General features: G+C 40.5%; 1 protein-coding gene across 7 annotated transcripts in view; it reads left to right on the top strand.

Moving 5' to 3' along the window:
- Utrn (utrophin) overlaps window positions 1-10,000 on the top strand; it is a 494,125-nt gene that overhangs the window by 199,974 nt on the left and 284,151 nt on the right. For all 7 annotated transcript variants that reach the window (XM_021221246.2, XM_029532896.1, XM_029532895.1 and 4 more), the window contains 5 exons: window positions 4,334-4,513; window positions 6,172-6,300; window positions 6,627-6,797; window positions 8,797-8,955; window positions 9,604-9,741. In XM_021221246.2, coding sequence (XP_021076905.1) covers window positions 4,334-4,513; window positions 6,172-6,300; window positions 6,627-6,797; window positions 8,797-8,955; window positions 9,604-9,741 — 777 coding nt within the window. The remainder of the gene's footprint in view (window positions 1-4,333; window positions 4,514-6,171; window positions 6,301-6,626; window positions 6,798-8,796; window positions 8,956-9,603; window positions 9,742-10,000) is intronic.

The raw sequence follows: 10,000 nt of genomic DNA, 5'->3' as shown, positions 1-10,000 counted from the left end.
GAGTTAACGTGTCGCTTCTTGTTTCTGAGCTGGACACAGGATTGGATGGAGGTCTTCTGTTTTCCTCAGTTTCTTTTGTATGAAAGACGCAGGCATGCTTGAGAACCTTCACAGGATACACCAGCTACGGAAACATGGACTGCACAAAGTTTCTCCAGTGCCCTCTGTAGGGTTTCCTGTGACCTCTGTGAGAAGGGACTCGGGCTGAATGATGTAACTCCCACTCGCCTGAACGCTCAGTGGAGGGGACACTTGGGAGAAAGTCAAGCTGTTGCTCTGGGAAGAATATTCCAGTTTCTAAGACAGTTCATGGAAAAGAACTCATGGTCTGTGTGCGGGGAATAAGGAGCAGAGAGAGGGAAGTGGAAGGAAAATGAACTTGGAGGTCACTAGTGTATTCTGACTGAAAAAGAAAAGAAGACAAATTGATTTTGTGAACTCTGATCTTTGTTTAGTATGCTAAAAGTAATTCTTTTCTTCCCCTGGACAATTCCGGGCTCCTCCCCCTGCTCTGGTCCCTCCCCCTGCCATCCTTCCTCTTCTTTTGAGACTGGTTTTCACCAGGTAGCTCAGAGTGGTTTTGAACTTGTGATGCCTCGGCATCCTGATGGTGAGGCTTTCAGGCCAGTGCCATCAGGGCCTGGACACACTGTCTTCTTTCCTTATTAACTCTACAACTTTCACTGTTTCACAGAGATCCCAAACTTTCCTCGGCTTCCCGAGTTGCTAAAGTTACAGTTTGTGCACAGGACCTAACTAAAGTCAAAGAGAAGCTACCTGTGAGCTTGGCAGTTTGTCCTTCTCCTCTGCTTTTCTAATGTGTGTTAGACACGCCTACTCTTATGGTTGGTTGGTTTTATTGCCCAATTCTTCCACTCATGGCTGTTTACCACCCTCCATTTTCATTATTATGCACAGTTCTATGAACAACATTCCGATGGCGGATCTTCAGCATACATTTATAATTGTTTCCTGAATGTGTTTTAGTAGCTGGAAAAATCCAAGGCCAAAGAATAAACCCATTTTAAACCTCGTGTGTGCTTCAAGTCTGCGCGTTAGCATCACAAGCACCAGATATGCACCAATTCCTCCTTGGCCTTTGGAGACTACATTTGAAAGTGGTGTGCACACACTGTTTCTGACTATTCAGTTAGAACCTTTCCCATCGCTTATAGACCATTGGTAGCCCCTTTTTGAAAAATATTTTTTCCTATAGTTTTGACCATTTTTAAATATCCAGATTAGTCTGCTAATTCTGATTTCTTCATCAGACTTATTAATGCTCCCTGTGTTGTGTAGTATTTAAAAAATTCCTTTCTTTGTCATTGTGGCTCACTTCCTGTCCTTACTATTATTTTTTTAACAAACACTTAAGTATAATTTTAAAGAACAGAATATATCAGTTCCTTGTTACTGCTGCCTTCCGTTTCAGAAGGGCTGGCTTTACTCTGAGGTTCTGTAGAACTTTTTCATGATCTTGTGTGGTGTCATCCCTTCAATTTTAATGTTTAATCCTTAGAGGTTAATTCGCTCTATATTAGGAGAGAGGCTCTGAACTTCTCCCCAAAGAGCACATGGATGTTCCTAGGTTTGTCTGACTTCTGAGTTCTTCTCCTTTAGTTTAACACAGTAGTTAATATATCATTATTGTTTTCGGTTGTACAGTTCTGGTCTTCTACCCTCCCCCAGTTCCCAAACTGCTGAGTGATGCCATTCTGTTAACTATTTTAATTCTCATTGGAGGGCCCTTGTCTTTATGATTCTTTTCATGGCTTATGTACTTTTATAGTAATGGTCCCCAAATTTGTAAAATAAATTGGGCTTACTTTGAAGCTCTAGACTTGTTAGATGAGAACTTATGGATTTTGCCTCTTCTTTCTGTGGGGGCTGGAGATTAATCCCAGGTCCTGGCCCATGCCACGCGAGTGCTCTGCCAGCCTTGTTAAATCATTTATGAATAAATAAAACAATATTGGTTGGTATCGTTGTGTATCTACATGTCTGTGTGCGCGCAAGTGTATGTGAGAGAATCTGTGAGTGAGGCTCCCTTGTGCCCGGGCATAGATGTGAAGGTCACAGAATAACTTTCAGAACTTGGTTTTCTCTTTCCATATTTATGTGCTTTCCAGGGATGGATCTTGGGTTTCCAGACTTGAACAGCAAATGCCTTTGCCTGCTGAGCCATTATGCTGGCTCCTGGGTGTAGCCCAGGCAGGCTTCACCCTGGTGATTCTCCTTAGCATATCCTACCAGCATGTACCACCATGACAGCCCTCAGTCCTTATTAAAATGTTATGCCTCATTTTCCTGACTTCTCAGTTCTTTTACTTTGCCCCATAATATCTTAATTTTTCCTTTTGTAAACATTGTGTATGTATGTATATATGTGTGTATATATGTATATGAATAATGCATCTATTTTACATTATTTTGTTTATTACCACATAAATGTGCTTTTTACCAATTGCTTTTATATATGTGTATATATAATGCATAGGTGATATTGAGTTGTATGTATTAATATTTGATGAGCCTTCTTTCTGGTCTCATAAGTTCCATTTTTTTTGTTAAAGACAGACTATAAATAGTGGTAAGCTTGTGAACTAATCCTTTTACAGATCTGATGTAGTTAGGGTGGCATGTAGGAGGCACCTAGCACATTCCTCTCAGTGGGGTGGGAGGAACGTTGGTGTGGAGCATAGCTACCCACCGTTTCTTTTTCTATTAGCTTATTTATTTATTCACTTTATATCCTGATTGCAGCCCCCCCCCCCTCACTCAACCCCTTCTCTTATTCCCCTACCCTTCTCCTCTGAGAAGGAGGAGGCCCCCTCTGGGTACCAACCTACTGTGGCACATCAAGTCACTGCAGGACGAGGCACATTCTCTCCCACTGAGGCCAGGCAAGGCTCAGTTAGGGAAATAGGATCCACAGGAGGCAACAGAGTCAGGGACAGCCCGGGCTCCAGTTGTTATGAGACCCGCATGAAGACCAAGCTGTACATCAGCTACATACATGCAGGTACCCAGGTCCAGTCCATGTATGCTCTTTGGTGATTACCCACCTTTTCAATGATGCGTTTTTAGATTTAAAACCATTAAAGATTTAGAAGACGTTTTAGTTTCTTCATTTAAATATTATGTGCAGTATTTAAATGCAGAATTTAAGTGGTGTTTTTATTTGTGAATGTAAGTGGGAAATTGATTCCATAGATTCAATATTATTTTAAACACTTTTTACCATAAAACCCACCAGACTTGCGTATGTATTATTTAAACTTAATTACTTGTCTGTAGTTATTTTTTATGGTTCTTCCAGCCAATTTTATTGCATTTCTACATAACCACTGAAGGAGTGCAGAAAGTCTGAACTACACAGAATACATGTGTAATAGACTTTTTCTCTCATTTTGGGGAAGAATAATAGGAGCAGGCGATACCGGACTGCCTTTCAAATGCGTCTCTAAGTGTCATGACTGAGGCTGTGTTTCAGCCCTCACTCCCTTGTGGGTTTGTGATTCGTATCCATTCAGAAATGTGATTTTCAGCCATGCTCACATAAGAACTTGAGTTCCTTGAAGTGATTCCTTTAAATGTTGATTTAAGAACCTGTACCACGGGGAGGTGGCTCAGTGACTGAGAGCGCTTGCTGCTGTTGCAGAAGGCCAGTGTTTCATTTGGGACACACACACACACACACACACACACACCCACACCTCTGTCCTCAAGAACACAAACATATGCACACATACACGCACACACATGCGCACATTTAAATAAACACACACAGTTAAATAAACAGAAATCTGAAAAGTTGTTTTTGAAAAAGGAGCTCCAGTTTTAAAAAGATACAGGAGGAGTGCAGGGGCCAAGGGTGTTTCCATATGTCGCTTTCAGGATAGTTTGCATTTTCCAGCATGGTTTGAATTTCTGTGAATGTGCACTTTCCTGGTAAACCTTCACTTGTGTGTGAGTTCCAGGACCTTTTCCCCTTCTGGAGTGTTCCCACTGCGTGGCATGAAGCTGATGTCCATAGCTTCTGTTTTCCTGGCTCTCCTTTGATTTACTTAAGCTGTATTTCCCATCTGAATTTCTTAGGTCTTTTCAGGTTCACTTACTTAACCATTTCAGTTTTTATTATGGCTTGAGAGTTGCAATGTGTTAGAGAGTTGAGTTTTATAAACCTTTAAGGTATTGCAAGTTATCTGGGAAACCATTGACTCGTTATTGCTGGAAAAGAAAAGCTAAAGAACAAACCACAATACATAAGGTTAGGTAAATGTTAGTGTGTTCTGAAAGTCAAGTGGGTTTTTTTCCCCCCTTTTTCTTCTAGAATATTCTCAAGGATCTGGAAAAGAGGAAAGCTGACTTAAATGGCATTACAGAGAGTAGTGCTGTCCTTCAGCACTTGGTCCTGGGCAGTGAGTCTGTTCTGGAAGAGAACCTGTGTGTGCTCAATGCTGGGTGGAGCCGAGTCCGGACCTGGACCGAAGACTGGTGCAACACCTTGCTGGTACGTTGCCAGAACACGCCTGCCAGTGGTGATGTCTTCTCTGAGTCATTGCATTTAAAACATGTGGCCCTCATTAGAGCTCTGTGTGTCTGTTTTGCTTTGCCTGTGCATTAGTTTTATTATTTTATTTCTTATTGAAAAGGTATCAGAAAGAAGAGTTTGCAGTACTTCTTTTTGTTTTGTTTTGTTTTTTGTTTTTTGAGACAGGGTTTCTCTGTGTAGCTCTGCCTATCCTGGAACTCACTTTGTAGACCAGGCTGGCCTCGAACTCAGAAATCCACCTGCCTCTGCCTCCCGAGTGCTGGGATTAAAGGCGTGCGCCACCACGCCCGGCTTCTTACAGTACCTCTTATGAAAGTAAAATATTCATGCTAGACAGAGGGGCCATGTTACTTAATATTTTAGTAAACATAGTTTTGTTTTAGTGACAGAGTATTTACTTAGTCTAATCGTAATATATACTTTATACACGCATATGCACATGTATGTATAAATGTATATTTATATACACACAGCCTTCACAGTGTCTTAGTTATATACTAGCACAGATAAGGGATTATCCCAGACGTTGCTGCCTGTAAAATTCTTGACTACTACCTCAGTGAAATTACTTACAAACTCTGTTCTTTCTTTTTCTCATCTACAAAGTGGGCGTTATTATAATTTCTACCTTGTATGATTTTATGATAATTAAATGACTTAAAAATGTGTAGTGGTATTATATAACAATATGTTAAGCACCCCATTATTTTCTTATAATTATGACCATTCCACTTTCATAGTGTTTCCTGGCCACTTCTACCAATGATTAACATATAGCAACCCAATCTCTGAAGTGAGAGTTATAATTTATAAGTTATTACTTTATTCTAGCACATTGGATAGAACTTAAACTCAGTGAATTCCCCAGTAATGGATAGGCATAGATATAAGAATAAATGATCTGTTTTGGGAATTTTTTTCAAATCAGTTAGGATATATAGGGCAGAGAAGCTCATGTGCTTAGGTCTTGATTGATCAGAGGTTTATATTCTAGTCCATGACACATTACCCATATAACTTTATGTAAATTTTGTAATATAATACATCACCACATACCAATGTAGAGAGGAAAGCATAGCTAAAGTGGGCCATGGTGATACATACCTGTAATCCCAGAATTTAAGAGACCAAAACAAGAGTCTCCAATGGTAAAGGTCAATCTACAGAGCAAGGTTCTGTCTCAAAAACACCAAAAAACAAAACCCCAAAACCCAGTACCCTGTCTCCCCTCAAAAAAGCCACAGCTGGTAGCACAGGCTTGTAAACCTGCTACTTGGATGACTGAGGCGGGAGGATCACAACCTGAAGGTCTTCTTGGGCTATATAGTAAATTCAAGGATAGCCTAAATAACTTAAAATAAAAGGTAAGAAGAGGCCTTGGGGTTATATTCAGTTGCGCAGTGTATGAGGCCCTATGTTCAGTCTCCAGAAATGTCAAGTAGAGGCCCCTCCCTCCAAAAATCCCCAAACCCAAACCAAACCAAGTGAAAGTATGTTCTTTGTTGACACGGTTGTGTGACATGCAGCGTGCTCCGTGATGGCCTCTTCGCTCTCTACTAAGATTGCCGCCTTCATATTTCATTTAAGCTCATCAGCACTGTTTTATTCCTTTGCAGAACCATCAAACCCAGCTGGAGATATTTGACGGACATGTCGCTCACATCAGTACCTGGCTCTATCAAGCAGAAGCTCTGTTGGACGAGATCGAAAGGAAACCAGCGAGCAAACAGGAAGAAGTCGTGAAGGTAGTCAGCCTCACAATTCCCGCAGGCTAACTTCCTGTTCTCGTGCGCCGTGGGCCGTCCGCGGTGTGCGTGTGGCATTCTCAAGCAGTGTGCTTTTCAACATTTATCATGGTGGGAGAAACCAAGATTGCCGTGGGTTTCTGTGACCACCACTTCCTCTGGTGCTGAGTCTGTCTTTCTAGCAATCTCAGATGTTTATTTCAAATACCTTTAATTCATAGTAAGCATCTTGTGTGCTTGGAATAATATTCATATACTCTCTCTCTCTCTCTCTCTCTCTCTCTCTCTCTCCCTCTCTCTCTCTCTCTCTCCTCTTTTACTATCAGCGTTTACTGTCTGAATTGGATGATGCCAGCCTCCAGGTTGAGAATGTTCGGGAACAAGCCACCATCTTGGTGAATGCTCGTGGAAGCGCCAGCAGGGAACTCGTGGAACCAAAGTTAGCCGAGCTGAGCAGGAACTTTGAAAAGGTGTCCCAACACATAAAGAGCGCCCAAGTGAGTGCTTGCATTTTTATAGAATGCCATTTCTCCCCATGGGTTTATGTATAAATGGTAGATCATTTTGTTCAAGCCTATTAATTTTTAAATGAATTTTAATAACTGCTTGGCAAAGCAACTGCTGTTACTTATGTGTGATTGTTGATATATGAAAATATTGTCTAGTAAATAACTCACCCAGACACGCTTCAGAGCCCATTGACAGTTGGGATGGAAAGAGAATAGAAATAAGTCATTTCCCAACTGACACATGATTATCAATTCCTGATCTTAAACTCATCCTTTCAATGTATGTGTTTATAGAAAATACATGTGTGTATATGTGTTTATATGTTGACAGATTTAAATGTTATAAGTTATAGAATCACAGTTTGTAGTTCACGGGGAAACTCTCTGAATTTACTAATTTGAAAACGTTTTATCAATTAAAAGGAGGATCATAAATAACAGCTATCATTACAAAATGGTGCATATGCTACTATGTTATTATTTCTTCAACTCCCCATGTATCTTTCCCATTTTTTTTTCTCTGTTATTCTTTAAGAGGGGAGCGGGAAAAAGGCTTTACTGTAGAGTTCTCAAGGCCGAGCACAGATGGAGCTTTGGTAAATGTGAGGTGGAAAAGATGCAAGCGTTTTCTCAGCTTAGAGTGAGAGCCATGGACCTGAGATGCCCATGCTGAGGGGTCAGAGGGATGCTGAGCGTGTAATATAATCTCATCTGTGCACATCTGGTGGCACTTTAAAGAATTAGTTAATTTAACCTCTTGGAAGCTATCTATTGAAACAACAAAGAGAAAATACCATTTGTGTGCAGGAAGTAAGTCTTATCTAACTTGGTTTTAATTTTAAATGTCTGGTATAGTGGGCCACATTTTTTTCTGTGCCCCGGAATATAATTATTCATGACTTAAAACAATACAGACAGACCTTCCTTGAGCACTTGTCTTCTTTAATCTTGACTTTGTCTCCTTATTGTGTGTCTTAATTCCATTTTATTCACTTAAATAGATTCATGGGAGGTTTTTGACATTAAAAACTAAGCAAAGGACTGTGCTAAGAGAAATATTAAAAAAAAAAATTAGCATTGCCCCTCAAATGACCTTTGCAAACCATTCTGTTGCTTAACAATTTTTACTTACTGATGCATGATACTAAAATATATATTAAAAATTATAGCATTTTGTACATGCTCCCTTGAAATGGATTTTAATTGTAATGTTCTATAGGCTGTTATAATTTGCTAGGTTAACTTTATGAATATTGGGCACTTGGGAATGTTGTCTTTGTTAAAATCATCTTATTCATATCTGCTGGCTCATCTCTTACTATTCTGCTGGTATCAGATTTCAGAACCCATTGAGTTGTTGCAGAGGGTGTACAGGGCCATTCCAAACACTTTCAGCACGGGCCAGTGGAAAATCTGTGCAGGTTAAGAAGTGAGAATGCTACCTTCTTCATAGACGCTGGATGTTTTCTTCATTTTATTTTTATTAAAATTGCCATTCTTACTTTTATTTTTCCAAATGTGATTTTTTTTTTTTCTGTATAGATGTGAAAATGTGGCATTCGGAGATACAAATCTTTTTTGAGGCTCTGTTATCAAAACACCCAAGGGGGGTTCTTCTTGGTGGGCATGTGTGGGAGGTGTGCTCTAGGGTCTCCTTGCCCCCTAGAGTGAGGACTGGCCATTGTTCCTTTCATGGCTGTGGCAGGGATGGTTCACATCATGGCCCTGTAGGATGCTCACCTTGGCATCTTCCCTTCTGTGCTCAAAGCAGCCACAGGGAACTGCATGCACTTTATATCCCTGGCTCCAGGTTGAAAAATGAGCAGTTCAAGCAAGCCCAGATTGCCCTGTGATGAATTGCTCTGTGATGAATGACCTTGAAGTCATTTTAGATAAATGCTGGTTTCTGCTGTGACCTTGCCTCTCTGGATGATTTTGGGAAATCAAGTCAATAGTACACTCTCAGAAGCTTCTTTCCCTTCCCTAGATGCTGATTGGTCAGGACCCGCCATCCTACCAAGGCTTGGACCCTGCTGGAACTGTCGAAGCTGCTCAGCCTTTCTCTGACTTGGAAAGCTTAGAAAACGACATAGAAAACATGTTGAAAGTTGTGGAAAAGCACTTGGACCCCAATAACGATGAGAAGGTAGGTGGCCTGCAAACCCTACCCTCGTTTTTTTTTTTTTTTTTTTTTTTTTTCTCTCCTTAACAATGTGGATTTCTTTGCTTGACCCTCCACATGTAACTGAAGTAGTCCAGATGTGATTCGTGAGAGTCACTGCCGAAGCTGTCAGGTGACTCATGCAATGCTTGAAGTTCACATACAACACTCATCTAATCCCAACATTGGGAGGCAGATGCAGGAGGAGTGCTAGTTCATGACCTTCTCTAGCGATAGAGCAAGTATGAGGATAGCCTGGGCTATAAGAAGCCATGTCTCAAACAAGCAAACAAACAAACACTAATGGTGGTGGTGATGATGATGATGATGATGATCAGGAGGAGGAAAAGGAGGAGGAGGAGGAGAGGAAACAGCAGCAGTAGCCTCTCTACCCTCTACTTCCTGACTAGCTGTAGTCATTAGCTAAGTTTTCATAAATTAGCTTTGGGATAGTTTATGTTCAAATATGAAGTATTTGAAGAAAATCAAGAGCAGTGAGGTCATTCAGGCCGAGGTGGCTTGACCCACACTGCCCTGTCTGTCTCAGCATTGTTCTTACACTGAACAATGGAGAGTACTAAGTTTGTCTGTGCATTTTTTGTTTTTAGTAATTTTCTTTCTTTAAATATTTAGATGGATGAGGAGCAAGCCCAGATTGAGGAAGTTCTACAAAGAGGGGAGCATTTGTTACACGAACCTATGGAGGACAGTAAGAAAGAAAAGATCCGCTTGCAGCTGTTACTTTTGCATACACGTTACAACAAAATGAAGGTAGGTTGCCATGGTCTCCGCAGCAAAGAAATAACTTACCCAGTTGTACCATCCTGACTGGGGATGTAATATTTAAAGACACAAGCAATATTAAGCAAATCACTTAGGGAAAGTATATATTTCCCCTTCACTGTCTTTTTTTTTTATTAGATATTTTCTTCATTTACATTTCAAATGCTATCCTAAAAGTTCTCTATACCCTCCTCCCACTGTCGTTTTAAGTTTAAGGAAGTTTGCTATTGCTTCACTGTTAACAAGT

This window comes from Mus pahari, chromosome 21 (assembly GCF_900095145.1).
Source record: "Mus pahari chromosome 21, PAHARI_EIJ_v1.1, whole genome shotgun sequence".
NCBI lineage: Eukaryota > Metazoa > Chordata > Mammalia > Rodentia > Muridae > Mus > Mus pahari.
Note: the sequence above shows the minus strand (reverse complement) of the source record. Positions and strands in the feature narration are given on the sequence as shown.